General features: G+C 45.7%; 1 protein-coding gene across 3 annotated transcripts in view; it reads left to right on the top strand.

The window, feature by feature from the left end:
* Positions 1-25,209, top strand: part of CPPED1 (calcineurin like phosphoesterase domain containing 1) — a 137,847-nt gene extending 112,638 nt beyond the window's left edge. For all 3 annotated transcript variants that reach the window (XM_070779682.1, XM_019988262.2, XM_070779681.1), the window contains one exon: positions 24,731-25,209. In XM_070779682.1, the coding sequence (XP_070635783.1) occupies positions 24,731-24,960 (230 nt within the window). In that variant the 3' untranslated portion in view covers positions 24,961-25,209. The remainder of the gene's footprint in view (positions 1-24,730) is intronic.
* The last annotated feature ends 572 nt before the right edge of the window (positions 25,210-25,781 follow it).

Below are 25,781 nucleotides of genomic sequence, written 5' to 3'. Positions count from 1 at the left end.
GTTGGAAAACCCCACTGTGATATTTCCAAAAGGAGCCACAGGTACAGGGGAAACAGCTGTGTCTGTTTAAGCTTATGAAGTCAAAATATTAGAGCTGGTTTTTTGGGGGGAGTCATGTTTTAAAATCGGAGAAGGCAATGGCACCCCACCCCAGTACTCTTGCCTGGAAAATCCCACAGACGGAGGAGCCTGGTAGACTGCAGTCCATGGGGTCACTAAGAGTCGGACACCACTGAGTGACTTCACTTTCACTTTCATGCATTGGAGAAGGAAATGGCAACCCACTCCAGTGTTCTTGCCTGGAGAATCCCAGGGACGGGAGCCTGGTGGGCTGCCATCTATGGGGTTGCACAGAGTCGGACATGACTGAAGCGACTTAGCAGCATGTTTTTAAAATAGCAATTAGTGTCATTTTCAAATGAGCAGTGGGATTCCTGTGTAAAATTGAAATGTCCCTCACTTAGCTCAACACTCTTACTTCCTATACTAGTTTAAGTAATTTTCTCTTTACTGAACTTGCTTTCATTTAAAAGGCACTTGCCCCCACTGCGGCTAGCACTGCATGCATGATAAGTCGCTTCAGTCATGTCTGACTCTATGCGACTCTATGGACTGGAGCCCACTGGGCTCCTCTGTCCATGGGATTCTCCAGGCAAGAATACTGGAGTGGGTAGCCATGCCCTCCTTCCTTCAGGGGATCTTCCCGACCCAGGGATTGAACCCATATCTCTTGTGTGTCCTGCGTCAGCAGGCAGGGTTTTTACCACTAGCGCCACCTGAGAAGCCCCATGACTAACAGTATATGGTGAAAATTTAGAATATTTCTACATAAAATAAGCTGGAGGGGATTTCCCTCGTGGTCCAGTAGCTAAGACTCCGTGCTTCCAATGCAGGGGCCTGGGTTCCATCCCTAGTCAGGAACTAGGTCCCACATGCCGCAACTAAAGAACCCATGAGACACCAGAAAGATGGAGAATCCTGCATGCCACAGCTAAGACCTGGTATAGCCAAATAAACACGTATTTATATGTATATTTTTTAAGTTGGAAATTGCTTTAGTTAAGGTTTATAATTTTACTTAACAGAAGTGTTTGCCTGTTGATGCTTTAAATAGAAGTAAAGACCAGGACCCAATTGGGAAAAGCCTCCTCTGCCCTGTTGTCACAGCCCAGGGTCCCGTGACCGTGTCTGCAGACCAGATGAGGAACCCAAGCACGCAGCAGTGAGGAGCCTGGGTCCGTTTCAGATTTAGATTCCAGACACGAAGGAGGAAGGAAGAGAGCTTCTCTTAAGTGTCTCCTTTCCGCAAGGCACTCCCCCCCACCCTGGGGAAGTGCAGGTGAGGAGTCCTTGCAGGACCTTGCTGGGTGGGAAGGTGAGCGAGTTCTGGCCAGAATAATGCTGCTCCAGCCTCCTGCTGGGTGGGGCCTGTGGTGGTCTGTCTCCCTTGGGAGCTGTAACCTTACATCTGAATGGTGCTCCCTCCATGATGGCACTGAAAGGGAAAGTCACTCAGTCGTGTCCGACTCTTTACCATCCAGTGAACTAAACAGTCCATGGAATTCTCCAGGCCGGAATACTGGAGTAGGTAGCCTTTCCCTTCTCCAGGGGATCTTCCCAACCCAGGGATCTAACCCAGGTCTCCCACATTGCAGGTGGATTCTTTACCAGCTGAACTACAGGGGAAACCCAAGAATACTGGAGTGGGTAGCCTTTCCCTTCTCCAGGGGATCTTCCCAACCCAGGGATCTAACCCAGGTCTCCCACATTGTAGGTGGATTCTTCACCAGCTGAGCCACAGGGGAAGCCCAGGAATACTGGAGTGAGTAGCCTACTGAATGATGCCACTGAATGCGCCCAGTAGAGCAGTTTTTCCCCTGAAAAAGGCAGAAGATGCACAAGCTTCTTGCGAGCCATGGCTAATACTCAGTTTTTTTTAATGGCTCGTGTTATTGCTGGTGGCTGTGTTCATTGTCCCTGCAGCCTACACAGCACCCCTCAAGGTGCTGGCTTTCTCAACATTTTACTGACGAGCAAAGTCCCAGAGGCTGAATCACTTGCTCAGGCCACAGAACTGGGAAGAGGAATAGATTATCTCTGGGTTTTTATGGGGATCAGATAAGGTAAATCCAACACCTCGACAGTGTCTGGTTGCTGGTAAGTATTCAATGATAACGTGCAGTTAGGATTAGCCATCTCACTGTCATCATTGTCACTGTGATAAAAATATTGTGGGTGACTTAACATCAGAGAAAGTAATGTGTAAGGATCCTGTTTTCTCCCTCACACAAGTTCACAGCTCTGACCCACGGCTGGGTGGCTGGAGGGTTGCCGGACTTGGAACCCGAGTCTTCCTGTGTTCTTTCTACGTCTCCTGTGCCCAGCACACGGGGCTCCCATGTCGCCGAGTCAACCCCCACAAGCGAGTGCTAAAGACCCCAGGGTAACCAGTGTCCTCAAGCGTCAGTTTCACTTCATAAGCCATTTAAAGCACAATATTATATTAACATCATAATAATTTCCACTTACTAAATTCTGTACTACAGGTTTTTTTTTCATGTATTTACTCATTTATTGATTTATTTTTGATTGCACTGGGTCTTCATCGCTTTCTCTAGTTGCTGCAGGTGTTGTGCGCAGGCTTCTCCTTGCGGTGGCTTCTCTTGCTGTGGAGCAGAAGCTCTAGGTGGGCAGGGTTCAGGAGTTGTGGTGCACCAGCTTAGTTGCCCCAAGGCATGTGGAATCTTCCCGGACCAGGGATCGAACCCATGTCCCCTGCGTTGGTAGGAGGATTCTTACCCACCTGCCACCGGCGAATTCCCACAGTTTCTATTGCTCTGATTTCATAGATGAGGAAACTGAGGCACAGAGAGACACATATGCGTGCCCAGCTTCACACAGGTCAGCTCCAGTCCCAGGGCTCTGGCTCTGACCCCTGGCCTCCTAATTATGCTTTCTGGATAATGAGTAGAATGTACATTGGGCAAGATGAGGGGAGCCAGGCCAGCTTGTGTTGGGGTAGTTCCACCCACTCACCTGCCACCTCCACTCTGCACCTGTACTTCTTCAGGGGCTGCCCCAGGGAAGGAGCTGGTCCAGCCAGTTATGGAGGCTTAGAATCACAGCATCTGAAGGGGTCCTGCTGGGTGGGGGTCCAGGAACTCCTACAGGGTATGGAATTCCCCTCTGGCTTCAGTGAACAGCAGTCTTTTTCCAGAGTAAGCCCCTCAGCTCATCCTTTCATCTTGAGTGGGTGGACTCTTCCTTCTGCCGACAAAGATGCTGCTTGAAACAGGAAGGGGGTCTCTACTTTCCTGCAGACTCTGACCAACTCCCCTGGGGTACAAGTCCAGGTGGGCTCCCATCTAAGGACTGTCGTTGTTGTTTAGTCACTAAGTTGTGTCTAACTCTTTGCAACCCCATGGACTAGAGCCCACAGAGCTCCTCTGTCCGTGGGATTTTCCAGGCAAGAATACTGGAGTGGGTTGCCATTTCCTTCTCCAGGGGATCTTCCTGACCCAGGGATTGAACCCAGGTCTCCTGCATTGGCAGGCAAATTCTTTACCACTGAGCCACTGGGGGAGCTCATCTGAGGATTAGGGCAGCAGATAAAACTCACTTTCAAAATGACAACTGTAGGTCATAGAAATAGTGAGCAAATGAAAATAAAGGCTGGTTTGAGATACTATCTTGAGAAAAGAGGCAAATTATGGCCATCAACTTGTTTCAACTTGTGTTTGATAAAATGTTGGTTGTTACTGCAAATATACACCAACCCTTAGGATGAACAAAGAATGAATCAGTGCCATTTGGTTTCCTTGGTCTAAATTGTATAAAATAATCCTTTGTCGGCATCCTGTGTTTGACACTGGCAACAACATAATTGAGAGTCATTCTTATAAGAGAAAAAAATATTTGCAGGTGTCATCAATTTTCCCAAGGGTCTTTTTCTGAATCTATCAATAATCCAATTATTGCCCCTCTGTGGTACTTGTGTGTGTGTGCCCATGGGTGTGTGTTCTGTGAGAGCCTTGCTTTTGATGACTTCCCCATGATTGGGACAGTTCCCTGGTGTCACTTTTCATCAGCTTTATATAAAATCCTTCATCGTTGGTATGATTTGTGATTTAACACAAAAGTGCCTCTCCCTGGTTGAGCAAGTCAGGTAGGGAGGAGTAGTCGCTAGGGGCTTGGTTTATAAGTAATTCATTAATTAATGTTTTCTTGCTAATAAGTTCCCTTTATACATCTGAGATCATATGAGCATTTTAGAAGCATAAGATTGTCATACAAAGCATTATCTCACGTCATTAAAAATACTCTCCAAGTCACAGATGTTCTTATACCCTGTAGACATACCATGTTCATTGAACTCGTTTGCTGTTATTGGACCCTGAGGTTGTTTTCAGTTTTTCTCTGTGATAAATACTACTGTCATGAAGCTCTTTCTGCTCAAACAAGCCCAAATGTTAAAAATTCTTCAGTTCAGTTCAGTTGAGTCGCTCAGTTGTGTCTGACTCTCTGCGACCCCATGGACCGAAGCACGCCAGGCCTCCCTGTCCATCACCACTCCTGGAGTTTACTGAAACTCATGTCTGTTGAGTTGGTGATGCCATCCAACCATCTCATCCTCTGTCGTCCCCTTCTCCCGCCTTCAATCTTTCCCCGCATCAGGGTCTTTTCCAATGAATCAGTTCTTCGCAGCAGGTGGCCAAAGTATTGGAGTTTCAGCTTCAACATCAGTCCTTCCAATGAATGTTCAGGACTGGTTGGATCTCCTTGCAATCCAAGGGACTCTCAAGAGTCTTCTCCAACACCACAGTTCAAAAGCATCAGTTCTTTGGCGCTCAGTTTTCTTTATAGTCCAACTCTCACATCCATACATGACCACTGGAAAAACCATAGCCTTGACTAGACAGACCTTTGCTGGCAAAGGAATGTGTCTGCTTTTTAATACGCTGTCTAGGTTGGTCATAAGTTTTCTTCCAAGGAATAAGCGTCTTTTAATTTCATGGCTGCAATCACCATCTGCAGTGATTTTGGAGCCCAAAAAAATAAAGTCTGACACTGTTTCCACTATTTCCCTATCTATTTCCCATGAAGTGATGGGACCAGACGCCATGATCTTAGTTTTCTGAATGTTGAGCTTTAAGCCAACTTTTTCACTCTCCTCTTTCATTTTTGTCAAGAGGCTCTTTAGTTCTTCTTCACTTTCTGAAATAAGGGTGGTGTCATCTACATGTCTGAGATTATTGATATTTCTCCCAGCAGTCTTGATTCCAGCTTGTGCTTCCTCCAGCCCAGCGTTTCTCATGATGTACTCTGCATATAAGTTAAATAAGCAGGGTGACAATATACAGCCTTGATGTACTCCTTTTCCTATTTGGAACCAGTCTGTTCCATGTCTGGTTCTAACTGTTGCTTCCTGACCTGCATGCAGATTTCTCAAGAGGCAGGTCAGGTGGTCTGATATTCCCATCTCTTTCAGAATTTTCCACAGTTTTTTGGGATCCACACAAAGGCTTTGGCATAGTCAATAAAGCAGAAATAGATGTTTTTCTGGAACTCTCTTGCTTTTTCAGTGATCCAGTGGACATTGGCAATTTGATCTCTGGTTCCTCTGCATTTTCTAAAACCAGCTTGAACATCAGGAAGTTCACAGTTCACGTATTGTTGAAGCCTAGCTTGGAGAATTTTGAGCATCCTTTTGCTAGCATGTGAGATGAGTGCAATTGTGCAGTAGTTTGAGCATTCTTTGGCATTGCCTTTCTTTGGGATTGGAATGAAAACTGGCCTTTTCCAGTCCTGTGGCCACTGCTGAGTTTTCCAAATTTGCTGGCATATTGAGTGTAGCACTTTCACAGCATCATCTTTTAGGATTTGAAATAGCTCAACTGGAATTCTATCACCTCCACTAGCTTTGTTCATAGTGATGATTCCTAAGGTCCACTTGACTTCACATTCCAGGATGTCTGGCTCTAGGTGAGTGATCACACCATCGTGATTATCTGGGTCATGAAGATCTTTTTTGTACAGTTCTTCTGTGTATTCTTGCCCCCTCTTCTTAATATCATCTGCTTCTGTTATGTCCATACCATTTCTGTCCTTTATTGAGCCCATATTTGCATGAAATGTTCCCTTGGTATCTCTAATTTTCTTGAAGAGATCGCTAGTCTTTCCCATTCTGTTGTTTTCCTCTATTTCTTTGCACTGATCACTGAGGAAGGCTTTCTTATCTCTCCTTGCTATTCTTTGGAACTCTGACTTCAAATGGGTATATCTTTTCTTTTCTCCTTTTCTTTTTGCTTTTGTTTATGAAACAAGCACCTGAAATTGGTCTTGGTAAGACCAGGCATGACTTAGAGTCACTTTTGCTGAGGAGGTTCGACACTTTAATTGGAAGAGTTCTGGAGCTCTGGACACTGCAGTCTGGTGCTGTGCATATGGTCACAGTCACCTTTGCATCTTGAACATACTGTGCATGTTCTCTGCATTTGGGAACTAGAGGAACAAAGATGAGTAAGCATTGGTCTTAACCTCACAAAGCTCAATCCTGGGGGCAAGGTTGGGAGGGAACCAGAGAATTGCAATCAATGTGGAAGCCTTAGAGTGAGGACTTCCTGATGTTAGAGATTTGTTTTTAATATTTAAACCCCCCTCTCCATAAATCAGGGCTTCCCTGGGAGCTCAGCTGGTAAAGAATCTACCTGCAATGCAAGAGACCCCAGTTCAATTCTTGAATCAGGAAGATCCAGTGGAGAAGGGATCCACTCCAGTATCCTTGGGCTTCCCTGGTGGCTCAGACGGTAAAAAATCTGCCTGCAGTGTGGGAGACTTGGGTTCAGTCCCTGGGTTGGAAGATCCCCTGGAGAAGGGAAAGGCTACCCACTCCAGTTTTCTGGCCTGGAGAATTCCATGGACTGTATAGTTCATCAGTCACAAAGAGTCAGACACAAGTGAGCAACTTTTACTAAACTCCATAAATCACATTTGAAGATATTTAAATACTTCCTTGCTACCCATTTGATAGGGGGATGGTTTCCCTTTAGAGTGTGTGAGCTGCATCCTACCTGTTGCCATGGATGGCTTCCACACCCAGGGCATCCCATCCCTCCTTCTTTCCTCTTTTCTTTTTCCTTCTTCCTCCATTGTCCATCCCCCTTCCTTCCTTTACTTTCATTCATAACAACCTTTACTTTGAGGATGTGCCTTCATGAAATCACTCCATGAAATGTTTGCTTTGGGGGCACCCATTCAATTAATTTAGTAGAGTGGGGTTTGCTGAGCCCACATATCATGGCACAGGCTGCTTTCGAGGAAAAGAAACCTTTCTGTGCAGTTGATCCATCAATACCCAGAAGCATGTTGATCAGTGTCCCCACTTTCTGTCTTCTAATGAGGATTATGGAACAGCTGTTCTCAATCTTGTTGAGGTCAATGACCCTCTGGCTAAAGGTGCCCACTCATTAGAGGTGAAGCCAGGTGCCTGGGGACAGCAGGGGCTGGTCAAAAGATACATGGGCTATAATTTTATAGAAATTATATCATTATAATTTTTCTTTCTTAAAAGCTGTGAAAAGGAGATCTTACAAGATGGAAATATTTATTATCTGTGGGTGGTGAGAATATAAATGTTATTATTAGGTTTTTGGGGTTTTTTGCCTCATCTGAATCTTCTGAGTTTCTCAAAAAAATGAAAAAAGAGTAATAAAAAGAATCCCTGTAATGAAGTCAAGGTCAGGGTTTGGCAGAGTATTTCTGTAGAGGCCCAGATAGTAAATCTCTTATGCCTTGTGGGCCCAGAGGTAAAATTGGAAAGAATACATAGGTGCTTATATAAACCAAAATGTAAGCTACTTAAAAATGTAAGAGGGGTTCTTCATTCACAGCTCTTACGAGCTGATAGACAATTAGCTGTGGTTTCCTAACCCCTGGTATAGGTACTTAAGATCACTCTCCACTGACACTTGTACTTAAGAATAATAGTTACAGAACCATCAATTATTTCAAAAGATTATGCCACTTAGCATTTTCCGCATTTCCTCTTGTCTACCCACAAGTGAGAGACTAAAATCTAAGGGAGAAGTTTTTCTTTCTTTGTTTTCTGTTAATCGTGTTTTGGGTCTTTTAATAGCACGCTCTATCTCTGATGGGTGTTATCAATGTCTCACTTCCAGATTGCCTCCAAGTTGTCGTATGTAAGTGAAAAGTGTTAGTTGCTCCATGGTGTCTGATTCTTTGCGACCCCATGGACTGTAGCCCGCCAGGCTCCTCTGTCCACGGGACTCTCCAGGCAAGAATACTGGAGTGGGTTGCCATTCCCTTCTCCTAGGGATCTTCCCCACCCAAGGATTGAACCCAGGTCTCCTGCATTGCAGGAAGATTCTTTACCATCTGAGCCACCAAGGCCTAAGGTTACCCAGAGCCCCAGCCCCTCCTCTGTGCCAGGCATTGCCCTGGGTCCACGTCTTGGTCTTATTGAATGTTTGATTCTTGAGAAAGCAATTTCACACTCTGTGGAAAGGATGTCAGAATATCTCTGACAAAACAGCCCTCTGTTGGGATCCTACTGAGCCCCACCCTACCAAGGAAAGTCATGGGACCTCTTGTATTATCTTCAGGGAGCTTCCAAAATCCAACTTACATCATGTCTAAAAGCAGATTACTGGCCATCCCGAGAGACTTTAGAGTTACAGGTCTAAAAAGGATAGGATCGTATTTATTCCTTTTGACTCAGAAACCCCAGCTTGCCCAGCTCAGAGAATAAGGAAGTTTATGATCTTGTGTGGTTCAGGCTCTCAGACAAGTCTAACTTGGGGACAGGATCTTGCTGTAATTCTGCCGCCTCCGTGCCCCCGACCGACTCCCCGCAGTTGGCTCTTTCCCTGGTTTGTACCTTCTCAGACGGTTGCTGAGTTCTGAGCATTACATTCAGACTTGGCAACTCCCAGGAGGCAGGAAAGGGGACTTGAAAAAAAAAAAAGAAACAACGCCTTTCCCAGGACAGACCCCCAGCAGACATCCTCCCACAGACTTAGACCCCAGCCCTTTCCCAGCCCCCCGGGGGGCCCTGGGAAGAGAACTGCCTCCTTCTTGGCTCTGAGGATGCAGCCCATGACCTGCCATGGCAAAACCAGGATGCTTGTAGCAAAGGGAAAAAGGAAGGGCATGGATATCGGGAGGCAACCAGCACTGCCTCCCGCGGCAAGGAAGGAGGAACCACATTCACGCTTTCTTTCAAAAACAGGACTGAGGAACCTCCCTGGTAGGCCCATGACCAAGACACCTCAGTCCCAAGGTGGAGGGCCTGGGTTCGACCCCTGGTCAGGGAACCAGATCCCACATGCTGCAACTAAAACCTGGTGCAGCCAAATAAAGAAAAATGCATTTTTTTAAAAAACCACCCAGGCCTGAAAAGTGCTGTGTCCCCAGGGTGTGTAGTGAGCCTGCGCTGGGGGGTCAGACACATCATCTCTGAAGCTCACAACAATTCCATGAGGGGTCTGTTATCATCCCCTCCTTTACACTGAAGAAACGAATGTTCAGGACAGTAAAGGAGCTCGTGTGGTGTCTAAGACTCAGAATCAGTACTTACTCCACCGTCTCTGCCCTCCACCCTCATTTAGTAACATCAGGCCTCCTTTTGTAAGGAGCCTGGCAACTCCTTTGTAACAGCAGAAAGTGCTGGCACTCAACTTTTCCTTCGATAATATTGGCAAAGGGGAGGTTTGTCTCCTCCAGGACACCTCCTAAAACGCAGCTTGTGAACTGCCATAAATTTCCATGTATCCACTCACTGTCCTAATTCTCCATCCATCCATCCTCCAGCAGTCATTGATAGAGCAGCAGCCCTGTTATCTTTGTTCCAGGGATGGACGTTTTCTTAGACTTGGCTTCTGTCCTCATAGGCCAGCAGGGGCCTCCAGCGGGGAGCAAGAAACCACAGGACAAAAGCAGAGGACCGTGCCAGGAAGGGGAGGGAGGAGAGACTGCTCCATCCAGGAGGAAGTTTTCCGCCAGGAGAGGAGAGGCAGGGTCCTGAAGGATGATTGAGAGGTCATCAGGTGCCTGTGGGCAGGAAGAGGGCACTCGAGAGGCCGGGAGAGCACAGGCTGGGGCTGGAGCCACAGCACAGCTGGCAGGGACCGGGCCAGCATTGAAGCTCCTTGGTGACCAGAGGAGGGCTCAGGTGTGGAGACGTGAAACAGGAGGCAGATCCAGCCCCCGGGTGATGGAGAGGCACGGGAAGATTTTACCTGGAGAAGTGGCACAGTCGGGTTTTACATTTTAGACAACCTTGCCCTGTCTGTCCTGGGCATTTTCCCTTCCTTCTTGCCCCGATTTTGTTCCGGGCCACATATGACATGCTGAGAACACTCCTTTCCAGACGCCCTTACACCTAGGGTAGCCACATGTCCCAGTGCTGAAATTCAGCAGGTGGCACTTCCTGGAAAGCTTTTCATTAGCCCTTCCCTCTTCTTCCTGCCTGGAACTTGGACGTTATGTCTGGAAGCCCTGCAGCCACCTTGCAATCTAGACGACAAAGCCACAAGCTGAGGTTGGAGTAGGACAGAGGGAGCCTGGATTCTTGGTGAAAATTGTTGAGCAGCTGCACCCATCCTGACTGCCCTCCTTCTTTCTCAGTATGGCATGGACAGATAGAGGTAAATACAAGCACATGCTTTGCTTGTTTAAGCCGCTGACAGCTGAATGTTATCCTGACACACTTGGGTCAGAAAAGAGGGTTGAGCAGGCAGCTGTAAAAACCGCCCTGAGGATGGAGAGCCGAGAGGACTGTGAGCAGGTTCAGGCAGAAAGCCCCATGGCGTGCAGGAGATGCACAGCCCATGGCCCTGAAGTGGGTAGCTGTGTGCTGGCCCAGCAAAGCCCACGAGGAGGAGCAGGCATGGAGTAGAAGAAGTGAGCTTGCAGGACATGCAGGGACTTGAGGAACAGAGGTCCTCCAAGCAGTGGGAGAACTGAGTCTGGGCTGGGAAATAATTTGGGTTGTCAGCAGGCGGGGTGGCAGAGGCTGCGACAGGCCATGGTTGTCCAGCGAGCAGGGAAGGGCATGGGCAGAGCCCCGGGAAGGCGGCCATCTAAAGGGCTCATGGAAAAGCATGTGATTTAGGCAAATTCCATGTTGTTTAAGGCATCTCTGCCTGATTGGATTCTTTCCTTTCCTGGTTATTAAAATGGAAACTGACTCTCCCAAGGTCCCCACATTGCGATGGCACAGCATTCCCCTTCTGGGCCCACCTGGTCCAACCTAGAGCCCTTTCAGTTCAGTTCAGTTGCTCAACGTGTCTGACTTTTTGTCACTGCATGAGCTGCAGCATGCCAGGCTTCCCTGTCCATCACCAATTCCTGGAGCTTGCTCAAACTCATGTCCATTGAGTCGGTGGTGCCATCCAACCATCTCATCCTCTGTCATCCCTTTCTCTTTCCTTCAGTCTTTCCCAGCGTCAGGGTCTTTTCCAATGAATCAGTTCTTTGCATCAAGTGGCCCAAGTATTGGAGCTTCAACTTCAGCATCAGTCCTTCCAATGAATATTCAGGACTGATTTCCTTTAGGATGGACTGGTTTGATCTCCTTGCAGTCCAAGGGACTCTCAAGAGTCTTCTCCAACACCACAGTTCAAAAGTATCAATTCTTCGGCGCTCAGCTTTCTTTATAGTCCAACTCTCACATCCCTACATGACTACTGGAAAAACCATAGCTTTGACGTCTATCCCAGTAAATTTCTTCTCCAGCACTCTGCATAACATCTCCCTCCTGTGGCTTGCTGCCACCTCCATCTACCTCCCTCAAGTATTTTTGGACAGATTTCCAATCTGATATATGAACATGCCATCAGTCAAAACAGTCTTTTTAATGAGCCTCTTGTCCTGACAGCTGTGTTTAAGATAGGGCATAGAAACCGGTAATGGAAATCTAGAAAATTGTCCATTCTGGATTGAAACCTGACTCTGTGCCCCCACGGTTCCAGCTCACACACAGGCCTGCTGTCTTCTTTTAAAAATAAAGAGGAAATTATGAATAGTGAGAAAGATGTAATTTGTGCAAATGAAAAAAAAAAAAAACCTTGGGATACTTGGAGGAGATGAGAAGAAGGTATAATTATTGAGCATGGCCTGAATACATCACGTGCAGCTTCCTGCTGTGTGACCCTGGGCATGGCTCTGAACCAGGAGTGGTTGATTCTAGTCCTGCCTTCCCAATGGGGGGAAGCCAAGGCTCAGAGCAGGGCATGCACATGTTACACTCACACAGCTCGGCAGTGGCAGGCTGAGGTTAAAGCCAGCATCCCCTGAGTCCCTACCCCAAGCTGCCACTGCTTTTCTGGCAACCAAATATGAAAATTAATAAAACATTAATAAAATACAACCCTCCTCCAATGAACTTATGGTTTCCAGGGCAAGGAGAAGGATGGGGGCAAAGGAATAGTTAGGGAGTTTGGAATGGACATATACACACTGCTATATTTAAAATGGATAGCCAACAAGGACCTACTGTATAGCACAGGGATCTCTGCTCAAAGTTATGTGGCAGCCTGGATTAACATTGTTAATCGTTTATACTCCAATACAAAATAAAAAAGTTAAAAAAAAATACAGCCCTCCCCTCTGAACAGGTGGAGGCCCCTCTCCAACACCTCCCATGTGGGCGTGATGACTGACCAGCAAATCTCTCTCCAGCCCCTCTTCTTGGGAACTTTTTCCGCAAAACCACTCCCATCCTGATTGAGCTGGAAACACACAGCCCCTCTGTGTTCTCTGAGCCAGTTCTCTGCCTTGTGGCTTCATCCCCCAGCCCTCCCACCATCTTGTAGTTTCAACTGGAGCAGGCTTGGGGAGGGAAGAATGTCATTTTTGTTGATAATTATTCAGGAGAAGTAGAATGTAATTTACATGGCAATTTTTTTTTTTTTTTTTTAGGAGATGAACCTGGGGGTGGGGGTGGAATCTAAAACAGAAGAAATCTCTTCACCTAATGTCAGCTTGTACTCTACAGAGAAAAGAAATCCCTTGGCCTTGGGTGAAGGTTATTTCAATAACTGAGCCATTACATTTGACCCAAGCTAAACAAAAAGAATCCCAGGAGGAGGCTATGAATCCTCAAGACAAAACAGATGCTTCACGGCACGTGGACCAGACATCTGAGCAAGTGCCTGAAGTGACCAGATGTTTTTGCATGTTCCATAGCACTCACAAAAGAAAGGGAGGTGTGAACCCAGGTTTCCAGTGGTGGCCCAGCACCTGATCCCCTGGCAGTGAAGTCATCCTCCCCTAGCCTTCCGTGGCGGCTCATGCCCTTCAGAAGATTGGGGTTCAACTCCCGTAGGAGATAATCCCCTCATCCCCATCCCTGGTTGACTCAGACAGAAGCAGGACTACTTGGGAGCCTTTTTTTTTTTTTTAATATAATTTCTAAAAACATTTGCTTTCTTTGTTTAAAAAAAAAAAAAAAACTATTGGAGGATGTTTCCTTCACAGTATTATGCTGTTTTCTGCCACACATCAACATGAGTCAGCCACAGATCTACATATGTCCCCTCCCTCTTGAACCTCCCTCCCGTCTCCCACCCCATCCTACCCCTCTAGGTATCATCACAGAGCACCAGGTTGAGCTGGCTTGGGAGCATTTTATTTTTTATTTTATTTATTTTTTTATTTTTTAAATTTAAATTTATTTATTTTAATTGGAGGCTAATTACTTTACAATATTGTATTGGTTTTGCCATACATCAACATGAATCCACCACGGGTGTACACGTGCTCCCCATCCTGAACCCCTCTCCCGCCTCCCTCCCCGTACCATCCCTCTGGTCATCCCAGTGCACCAGCCCTGAGCATCCTGTATCCTGCATCGAACCTGGACTGGCAATTCATTTCTTATATGATATTATACATGTTTCAATGCCATTCTCCCAAATCATCCCCTTGGGAGCATTTTAAACTGAGATAGTCTCTTGTGCTGATGAGCCTGCAGCCAACACAAACCCCCGGAGAGCTGGCCGTAGGGGCCGGGTGGATAGATGCCTGCCCTCTGCAGGGTCGCTGCCCCAGTGCCCCCTGAGACTCTCAAGCCACACCGAGTGTCCCCAAGTACCTGAGCAGTCCCTGGAGGGCCGGAAGTCTCTGAATGTCCCACATCCCGATTTAAAGCATAGAACGATCGTCTGACAGCCTAGATTTTACACACTGCAAATACAGTTTTCAGGATTTTATAATGTGGCAGCTCTGAGATAGAGCTATATGTCCTGAGGGGAAACAATTAAGAGAGAGATTGCTGAGTGAATAAAAGCAAGTTGCAAATCCATAGGTAGCATATCTCATTTTTATGAAATTACGTGCATTTGTGTATGTTTTATTTCAGTTGCCATATATCTGAAATCTATTTTATTAGTAGAGACATTTAAATTATCGGAATAACACAGAACTCCTAAAATGGGAAGAGAGACTTTTGTGAGATCCGCTTCCCCCCCCCCCGGCTTTTTTTTAATGCCTTGTATTTTTATAGTATTTGATTTCACCTTTAGCAAGCATGCATTGCTTTTTGAAGAAAACCTTTTTATTCGGAAATATTTTCAAGCTTACAGAAAAGTTGCAAGTAAAAAAGAAATTCCTATATACCTTTTACCCAGCTTTATCTGGCATTTTACCCTCAATTGCTTAATTGTTTTATTATTTGCAATAGATATTGCAAGTATATTTTTCTGATCTATTTGAGGGTATATTGCCTGCATCATCTGTGTTTTATTTTCCCTTTTTTACACTAAACATAGGCTCCTATATATACTTTTTTGCATATGACATTTTTCTTTGCAGTTATTCCATATCAGTTCATGGAGATCTTCCTGGGTTTTTTTTTCCTTTCTTTTTCTTTTTTTTTTTTACAGCTGTGAGTTTACCATAGTTTATTCAGCTGCTCGCCTCAGGCATGCATTACTTTTGAAAGCAGAAAAACAAAGATGAAGAGTGCAATGGAAAATTTAAATCCACCAAAGAGAGCAAGCTAAGGTTCTGATAGAAAGTCTGTGTTTTTAAAATGGGTAGAGCCGTGGGAGAAGTCAGGTGGCTGGTGAGCCCTTGAGCCTCACAAATTGAGCAGTAGAGGCGGCAGGGGGTCCAACCCAGGTAGATCCGGGTCTCTTCTCTGGAGGCAGAGCCTGAGACGACATGAGTGAACAGGAAGTAACAGTGGGTCAGGGCAGGTGGCAGAGTCGAGAAGGATGCGTGCTCAGCTGAGTCGGACTTCAGCCTGATCCAGCAGTAGCTCTAGAGCAGCAATCACGCAAGAGGGGTTCCCACCTTGAGGGGAGGGGGTGGGGGGTCTCCCATCCCCCATATACAATAATATACTCTGAGAATGTTGAAGAGTGTAAATTAATACATGTAATGAGGCTTGTTTCTGACGCCTGGCCCGTAGTAAGTAGATCTTCACCAAATGTTAGCTGTTAGTATTATTGTCGTTACGGGCTTCCCAGGTGGTGCCAGTGGTAAAGAACACACCTGCCAATGCAGGAGACTATCCCTGGGTCGGGAAGATCCCCTAGAGAAGGAAATGGCAAGCTAGTCAATCTTAAAGGAAGTCAGCCCTGAAGGTTCACTGGAAAGACTGATGCTAAAGCGGAAGCTCCAATACTTTGGCCACCTGATGCAAAGAGCCAACCCATTGGAGAAGAACTTGATGCTGGGAAAGATTGAGGGCAGGAGGAGAAGGGGCAACAGAGGGTGAGATGGTTGCATAGCATCACTGGCTCAGTGGACATGAGGTTGAGCAAGTTCTGGGAGATGGTGAAAGACAGGGAAGCCTGGTGTGCTGCAGTCCATGGGGTCGCAAAGCATCGGACACAACTGAGCATCTGAACAACAACAACCATCGTGACCAGCCTTCGAGTCCCAGGTCAGGCACAACCAAAGAACTGGAAGAAGTTGAGGATGTGCTTAGGTCAAAGCCACCCCCTCCAGGAAGCCTTCTTACTGTGCCCCAGCACCACCCATGATCCGTGGCACTTTGTACCTCCAGGGCGGTAGACAGAGCAGCTACTTCTGAGTCAGTCTGATCCAGGTACAAATTCTAGCTGTGTGACCCTGGGCAAGTTCCTTGACCTCTCTGTGCCTGATCCCGTCATCTGTTAAAAGTGGACATTATCTTCCTCGAGGGGGTCCTTAGGAAGCTTAACTGAGATGATGCACGTGCAGAGTGCTCAGCTCAGAGCAGATGCTCAGTAAATAAAATGGCTAAACTGTGTTATTTTCACTTTCTGCATTTTATTATGAAAGCACTTACAGTGCTACCCAGCTGTAGACTTTAAGCTCTTGATTGCTAGAAACGGTTGATCTGGGTGCCCCCCCTAGGCTCCACCAACACCTGGCTTCGAGAGGGAGCTCTGCAAATGTTCATTGCCTTGAATCACCTGAAGAAACAGCATCCTACCCCACCCAAAGAACCAGGAGCAGGCCATTTCCTTTCTCCACGGTCCCTAGCAGACTTGGGTCGCGGACATTTGGGCATCTGAAAAGATACCTGCCAGTGAAATTCTGAGAGCTCTTGTACTGGAATCTAGAAATCCCAAATTGGCAACTCAATGTCATAATTTAATATGAAGTATGTCATGCTGGGGCTTCCCTGGTTCTTCAGATGGTAAAGAATCTGCCCACAATGTGGGAGACCCAGGTTCAATTCCTGGTTGGAAAGATTCCCTGGAGAAGGGAATGGCAACCCACTCTGGTATTCTTATATTCTGATATCTCCCCTGATGCTATCTCAGCCGTCCCAGGCCACTGGCTTCCCGCAGTGATCATCATCTCCAGGCCTACATCTGAGCTGCCTGCTGAGAAATTGCTTACCTACAAGAGGGATTATTTATACCTGTTTTCTGTATGTTTAGAATCCCATGGACGGAGGAGCTTGGTGGGCTACAGTCCATGGGGTCTCAAAGAGTCAGACACGACTGAGCGACATCACTTTCACTTTCTGTATGTTTGGGCTTCCTTGTGGCTCAGCTAGTAAAAACTCTGTCAGCAATGCGGGAGACCTGGGTTCGATCCCTGGGTTAGGAAGATCCCCTGGAGAAAGGAAAGACTACCCACTCCAGTATTCTGGCCTGGAGAATTCCATGGACTGTATAGTCCATGGGGTCACAGAGTCGGACACGACTGAGCGACTTTCACTTCACTTCACTTCTGTATGTTCAAACCAACCTTCCTTTATTTCTCTTGCCCTTTTCTTTGTTTATGAGGCCCATTTTTCCCCCTTACCACTGAGACAGAATAAATTGAGTGTGACTAAGGATTTGTGACACCATTTTCACTGTGACAGCTGGCAACATAAAGATGCACAGCATTTTCATAAACATGTACTCAGGCAGGATAAAAGTAAAAAGTGCCCAAGGAGAATCTGTTTACACTCTCCAAGCCTACGTAACACCGAAAGCATTAAGGAAGTCCATTTTTAATACCAAAATTGTTACCGGGGTGCATCCCTCATTTCCTGATTGATTCGAGGCAAGTTTCTGATATTAATGAGAATATTAAATTATATGGAGGTTGCCTCCTAATCCTCTGATTGATTTGAAATGAACTTGAATCAGGGCAGCTTAAAAATAGCCTTTATAGCATCTTTATGACCTGATACCATGGAGAAATAAATACGAAGCTAATGCCACGGAAGGCTTCCTCCTGATGTAGGGGCTGTCTTGGCCAGGAGTTCTTCCTCTGGTGGTAATTTAAGAAGATGCTTGTCATCGCCTTACAGCAGTTCATAATTCAAAAACAATCTATACATAATACTCAATTAAGGAACCACAGAGCCATGTCGGCCACAGATGACTGATGAACGGCCGAATGGAAATTCTGCCCAACTCTAGAAAACACCGCTAAAATCAATCCCCTTGTCAGGGAAACCATGATTTATTAACACATTCCTTAACCTGCATCGAATTGTGAATCAATGTGTCCCCATCAAAAGCTAATACCAAACCGAGATGGCTCAGACTTCATACAGGTCCTGGTGGCAGAAGTAACTCAGACAAGCCTGCACATTACCAGGCCAAGCTGGTTGTGTCTGTGTCCCTCTCCAGGAGGGGCCTCTCGGGAGAGATGGGGAGCACTCACTGTTTACCGAGTGCTCCACGGACAGAGGAGCCTGGTGGGCTACAGTCCATGGGGTCGCAAAAGGGTCAGCATCTATGCCCTTATCCAAACCTCTCTGTCACTGATGAGACAGGTGTCATTATTCTCTTACAGGTGAGGAAGTCGAGGTTCACCAAGGTCAGTAAGTGGCCCAAGATCCCCAAGGGCAGAACCCAAGTCTGCAGGCTTGGACTCTGGCATCTGAGTACCTGGGTTCTGATCCTGGCTGCCCTATTTTCTAACCCAGTCCCTTTGCCTTAGTTCCTTAACTTCTCCGTGCCTCAGTCTTCTCATCTGTAAAATGGGAATGACTTCTGTGTCCCCTGCCCAGGACAGAGGTCTATTGGGAGGATTCAACGAGATGTTGGGTGAAAAGTCCTTCAAGTCCTGCCCTTCCAGGCCTCCCTCCACCCACTCTGCCTCAGTGTCTGCTCTTACTTGGGACGGAACCGGGAGGCATGAGGGGGGTTCAAAACTCCTGGACTTCCCAGGAGGTGGGGAATAGACCCAGAAACTTCCAGTACCAAATGCCAGACTCCTGGTTCCTGTTCCATCCCAATAAGAGGCTCCCGCTCTTCCCACCTGAATCTCATCTCTGGGCCAACCGGGAATGTCGCAGAGCCTAGAAGTCCATACCAGTACCCAGCAGAGTGGAGAGTCAATTGTATGTCCTTACTTTGAGACAGACTTTAGCCTCTTGCCTGATGTCCCTTTGTAATTTATCAAATGGTCATTGCCTCAGTGCCTTTTCAGGATGCAAATACCAAGGTCTTTCTTTATTGTAATGGAATGAGATCCCTTTTACCAGAAATGAGAAGGGTCTGAACACAATTGCTCTGCTTGCTAACAGTCTCTTTCAAAATCTTTATTTCTGGTCCCCTTTGGCATCTTTGCTCACCTAAAAATCCTCATTTTGTCACATTTTCTGTGACTCGGGACATTAACAATAAACGACGAGCACTCGGGGGCCTGGGGTGGAGAATGGATGGGATTCGCTGGTGGTGGAGAAACCCAGCTGTCCACAGCCCGCCGACGCCCGTTCTGAAAGCTCTGCTGGCCACTTGTACGGTCTCTGTTAATGCTCCTGTCTCTGCAAATGCCAATAAGTACAGCGTGAAATTTAAACATAAGTGAGTTTTTACAGCTAATTATGGCTAATGCAAGCTGCTTTCAAAATTGCCAAGCATTCCTTCTAGAATAGTACAGTTTGCAACTAGGAATTAGGCATTAAGAGCCAAATTTCATAAACATAATTTAGCAGACAACAAAATAATAATACTAAGTGCTTTCCGACTGGCCATTAGGAGCTCCCCAAGGTGGGTCTAATTGCACACACTCCCACTGGGACTTCCGACAGCACAGACCATAAGGCTCGGAAACCCCAGGAGCGCAGTGGAGCAGGCAGGCATTTTCACAGCCCTCCAGCCTGCGTGGTCAGGAGCTGTTCACGTGCTCAGTGATACGGTTCCAGCTGCAGCTTTTAGCCACACGGCTCTGTCCCTCCTGTCCTCCTTTCCTGGTCCATGTCACCTCGATGTTGGCTTGGGATCGCCAGGTCAAGTCATCACTGCAAACATTACAGTAATGAAAACATAAAAAGTGGTGCCTCCCCCATTGCTAACCCCGCCCCCCACTAGCCTGGCTGTGAAACCACCCGTGTGAGTTTAGTGTGTTTGTCCCCCATTAAGCTGAGGATACAAACACACGCACACACACGCTCTCAAACGGACATTGCCTTTTTCTTTTTTAGTTGGAGAGTAATTGCTTTACAGTGTTGTGTTGGTTTCTGCCATAAAACAACGGGAGTCAGCTGTGTGTGTGTGTGTGTGTGTGTGTACATATATACAGAACTCTTTCTCTTGAGCCTCCCTCCCACCCTTCTAGGTCACCACAGAGCACCAGGTTGAGCTCCCTGTGTTATAGCAACTTCCCACTAGGTATCTGTTTTACATATGGACGTTGTCTTTATTTTACAAAAACAAGACCACACAACTTTTTTACATCTTGCTGTTCATACTTAATAATATATTTGGTGCCTTTCAACACTGGTGTATGTAAATCTACCTCTTTTTTTTTTTTAAGAAAAATACATGTACTATAATTTATCCAGTCTCCTGTAAATGAATATTATAAATAATGCCTCTGTGCACACTCTGTATTTATGACCACAGACACAACACACCTACACCTATGGGCTCTTCTCTGGTATTTCCAAAGGATATGTTTATGTGAAAATGTTGGCATTGGTCTAGGGGAATGCACAACAGAATGTGAGAACCCAGTTGCACCTATTTACCCTCTGAAATGAGTTGTATCCGTTTGCATCTTAATAACAGTCAGTGGAAATAGCTGTCTCCCCACCCTTGGCTGTTTTAAGCAGGGAAACCTGGGTCACCTTTCTTTCCATCCCTAGCTGCGGGCCCCGGCGGGCAGACAGCCCCACCTACCCCCAGGTGGGTCTCAGTTCTACTGCAGGAGAGTGGCTGTAGTCTGCAGGGCTCCGTTCAGTTTCCCAGACCTCTACGAATGAGCAGGGCTCAACATTTGGATCATGTTTTTGTCATGCTTTCCGGAATCATTGTCAAATGCAGAATAATTCCTTCACCATGAGGATCCCTCCTGTAGCCACACCCATACCCAACCCCCCTGCACCCCTGGCCCTAACTCCTAGCAACCATATCTGTAATATTGTCACCTTAAGAATGTAATGGAAGTGGGGACTTCCCTAGTGCTCCGGTGGCTAAGACTCTGCCCTTCCAATGCAGGGGGCCTGGATTCACTCCCTGGTCAGGGAACTAGATCCTGCATGCCGCAGCTAAAGATCCCATGTGCTGCAACGAAGACCCAGCACAGCCAAAGAAAGAAAGAAAGAATTAGATAAATGGAATCATACAATACGGAACCTTTTGAGTTGGCTTTTTTTTAGATCAGTGAAATTTCCTTGATATCCATTCAAGACATTGCATCTCTCAGTAGCTGATTCCTTTTCGTTGCTGAGTAGTGTTCCATGGTATGGATGCCTCTTCCTGTGACCATTTCTTAGACTTTCCGTGTTTTTGATGACCTTTACAGTTTTGGGAAGTACTGGTCAAGTATTTTATAGAACATCTATTGGCAAATAGAAGGGGAAAAAGTGGAAGCAGTGACAGGTTTTCTTTTCTTGGGCTCCAAAATCACTGTGGATGGTGACTGCAGCCATGAAGTTAAAAGGTCTGTTGGGATCTATGATGTTTTTCTCATGCCATAGTTATGATCACAGAGGTCAATTACTGTTTTAATCCCAATCATGTTGTTCAGCTGCTATGTCCGAATCTTTGCGACCCTGTCTGCATGCCAGGCTTCCCTGTTCTTCACCATCTCCCAGAGTTTGCTCAAACTCATGTTCATCGAGTTGGTGATGCCATCCAACCATCTCATCCTCTGTCGCCCCCTTCTCCTTCTGCCCTCAATCTTTCCCAGCATCAGGGTCTTTTCCAATGAATCGGCTCTTCACATCAGATGGCCAAAGTATTGGAGCTTCAGCATCAGTCCTTCCAATGAATATTCAGGGTTGATGTCCTTTAGGATTGACAGGTTTGATCTCCTTGCAGTCCAAGGGACTCAAAAAATTCAGTAAAAGTTACTACAGAATTCAGCGGTCTTGATATATTCACAGAACTGTGCCACCGTTGCCACTGTCTTAATTCCAGACCACTTTTACCATTCTGCAAAGAAACTCTGTGCTTGTTAGCAGTCACCCCCATTCCTTCTTTCCCCTCTTCCTCCAGCAACCTCTAGTGCGCTTTCTTTCACTATGGATATGCCCATTCTAGACATTTCTTAACTTAGCATAATGTTTTGAGAAGTGGTAGACTCTTAGTCTTTATATGTACAAACAAGTATCTATTTAAAAGCCCTTAAATTTGAACGATGGTTTAGCTAGGTAAAAAAATTGACTTCACAGTTACTTGCCCTAAGCATTTTGAAGGTATTACTCCCTGGTTCTTTTATGATTGAGATGCCTGCTACCTGTCTAATTGTCATTCCTTTATATTTTTGCCATGATATCTTTTGAAAACTTTTCTTTTTGATGCTCCATAATTTTACCATGACATATGTCAGTATGAATTGATTTTATTTATCCTACTTAGTAGCATTTTTTTTGAAAACCCATATGTTCCTCCTTTCTGGAAAATTCCCAACTATTATTTCTTCAAATTGTTCTTACTCTTATTGCCTCCTTTCTTCTGTTCCATTTCCTCTTAAGCATTCACTGATGCCTCTTAACCCATCCTTTAGGTTCTTTGAATTGCTCATTCATATCACTTGAGTCTGGGTCCCTGTGTTGTTTTCTGATTCAGCTCCTCAGTTCTTCCTTTTCACTCACCAATGCCCTGTCTGATGAGTGTCTAGTCTACAACTTATCCAATTTATTGAGAGTTTTGTTTTAAAACTTTAACTTTTATGTTCACCATTTCTAAATTTTCATTACCAACTATTCTTATTCAATTCAGGCCTGTTTTGTTTCATAACATCTTGTTCTTTTTTACAGATATTAGTCCTTTATTGAGAATATTTGATAGCCAAATATTTATTTTAAATATTTTCCAGACTGTTGATATCATTGATTTCCTATGACGTGAATTCATGTCCCTGATTGAAGAGTTTGTTACTTAGCATGAGATTTTCATGGCTGGGAGGATTTTTTATTTCAGGTTCAATTTGAGTAAGAAGTATTTTGAAGTTCTGTTTTCCCCTAACTTTCCTCTTGACTAACTTCTCTCTGTCCAGTGGTTTTTGGTTACTTCTACCCCAAAAGTATCCATCTGGGACCAGGCTTTATAATAGTGCTTTAAAGTCCTGGTCCCACAGTCATCCTGGGGAAACACGTTTTGGTTCCTTGACCTGAGCCTGTGTCTGTCTTCCCTCCTTAGGTCCACGGGTTGCAGTCAGCCTTCACCCACTGCTGGGCTGGAGACACCTCCTACCAGCACAGGAAAACCAGTGATTAAATGTTAAGGAGCTATATGAGTTGGTTGTTAAAAGCCATTACTATAATTTAATTATATGAACTCATCATTAAATAAATTATATTAAGAAGCAAAGGTAATACTCAACATACTCAATACTTACCAGTTTCTTTTGTGTGTGTGGTGGTGGAAGGAAGACATAATTTTTTTTTCTTTTTTTTTTTTTTGCCTATTTTTTCTTATTTCTAAAATTATGAAAGTGTGATAACATATTTACAAGAGACATGGAAAATACAGAACAAAGTTACACATAGTTCGACTATCTATCTTGTTGTTGTTGTTCAGTCGCTAAGTCATGTCTGACTCTTTACAAGTCAAGCCTCTTTTTGTTTTTGGAGTGCTTGTTAACCACACCAGCCCAGCACTGCCCTGGCACAGGGCAGCAGAGGTTTCCTTCAATCTCCTTCCATGCTGCTGCTGCTGCTGCTGCTGCTGCTGCTAAGTCGCTTCAGTCATGTCCAACTCTGTGCGACCCCATAGACGGCAGCCCACCAGGCTCCCCCGTCCCTGGGATTCTCCAGACAAGAACACTGGAGTGGGTTGCCATTTCCTTCTCCAGTGCATGAAAGTGAAAAGTGAGAGTGAAGACGCTCAGTCGTGTCCGACTCTGAGCGACCCCATGGACTGCAGCCTACCAGGTTCCTCCATCCATGGGATTTTCCAGGCAAGAGTACTGGATTGGGGTGCCATTGCCTTCTCCAATCTCCTTCCATAAATGGAGGTATTGAGGCTTCCCTGTTTCCACCAGGAGCCAACCTTTATTTCCTTCTCTCAGAGAAAGTGCTTTCAGTCTCAATTATAAGAGCTCAGCTCCCACTCACTACTCTGTCTTTCTGCTTTTTTTTCTGGTCGCTAGAACTGTTTATTTTGGTTTTGAAGGCTACATCTGTCCTTTGGTTTCTTTTTCTGTATTTCACCTATCGCAGCTCTTAGGTTGGAGAGGAAGCGATACATTAAATGTTGACCTTGCTGTGCTGTCTTGATTAGAACTCCATAAACGCTGTTTTTCATGGACATGTGCCTTCCGCCTCCTGTGGCTGTTTATGTAGGCCTCAGGTTTCCTTCATCTCTCTCAAAGTCATTCACCTTATCACCCTCTCTTTCCTTGTTCCTTGGGGCTTCCCTGGTGGCTCAGTGGCAAAGAATCTGCCTGCCAATGCAAGAGACACAAAAGACACAGGTTCAATCCCTGAGTCGGGAAGATCTCCTGGAGTAGGAAATGGCAATCCACTCCAGTATCCTTGCTGGAGAATTGCGTGGACAGAGGGGCCTGGCAGGCTACAGTCCATGGGGTCATGAAGAGTTGGACGTGGCTGAGCACATGTACATACTCCTCCTTGTGCCCTAGTACTTTCCTGTGTGAGTCATGACAAACAGATGAATAATGTATTGTGTACTGAGTTCCCCTTGGAAAGATTCTAGATGTCACATATGCCACCTTCGTATTTATTATATAATGCTGAATAATATCATGTATTATAATTAATAATGTGCCGCTGTTCACAGAAGAAACCCTTGGAGCCCCCCGGTTATCTCAGTGGAAATCCTTGGCCCCCTAATGTTCTCTCCCTCCCCTGCAGGTGTCAAGGCTGTGTTCTCAGGCCACTACCACAGGAATGCTGGGGGCACCTACCGGAACCTCGACATGGTGGTGTCCTCCGCCATCGGGTGCCAGCTGGGCACAGATACCCACGGGCTCCGAGTCGTAGTGGTCACCGCTGAGAAAATCACCCACCGATACTACAGCCTAGATGAGCTGAGTGAGAAGGGAATAGAAGACGATCTGATGGATCTGTTGAAGGAAAACTAATCGCCGATTATGATTGATTTACTTTTCACTTCTACTGTTTTTTTTTCATTTTGTTAGAAACAGTAGCTGCATACGACCCCTTATTGAAATAAAAAAAAAGTATTCCAGACAGATTTGTGAATTCATGTCCTTCTGCTTAAATCAGAGAGCTGGGTCCTGCCCTAAATGATACTTAAATGGAACGGCCCTCCCTTTACAAAAGAAAGGAGGGAGGAGCCTGGAAATGAAGAATAAATGATACTATTAGAATATCCCTGCATAGGTGATTAAATGTGTTCTCCTAATGATGTGTTTCTCAACTCTGCTCTTCATTAGATGGTTTTCTGGCAGCCTTTGGTAAATGTCTACCTATCAACTTCAGTCGCACCTTGACATCCAAGTGTGATCTCTGATGATCCTTTCCGCAAACTGCATCTGATTATAATAAACTGTGGTCAGGACTCCCAAAATGTTAAGCAAAATGCAGGTCATCTCTTTTCCTTCCTAACAAAACAAATCACCATGTCCCATGACTAGAGCTGCAGACTCATCTTAATAAGGAGCCGAGTAGCTGACATTTGCTGTGAAAGTCTGGGACCAGTGATGAAGTTGATACAGGTCAAATGTTGAGTTTACCTTCTTGGCAGCTAGAAAAGTCACCTTTGCACCTCAGTGTGCTCAGTCACTTAGTCACGTCTGACTCTTTGTGATCCACGCGCCCCTGTCCATGGAATTGTCCAGGCAAGAGCCACCTGGGAAGCCATAAATTGTCCGTATTTGAAAACCTCACCACAGAGTCTAGAACGGAGCCCTTGAAGGTCCATCTCTGCAGTCAAGGGTGG

The sequence above is a fragment of the Bos indicus genome, chromosome 25 (genome assembly GCF_029378745.1).
Source record: "Bos indicus isolate NIAB-ARS_2022 breed Sahiwal x Tharparkar chromosome 25, NIAB-ARS_B.indTharparkar_mat_pri_1.0, whole genome shotgun sequence".
Taxonomy (NCBI): Eukaryota; Metazoa; Chordata; class Mammalia; order Artiodactyla; family Bovidae; genus Bos; species Bos indicus.
This window is presented reverse-complemented; position numbering and strand designations above follow the sequence as displayed.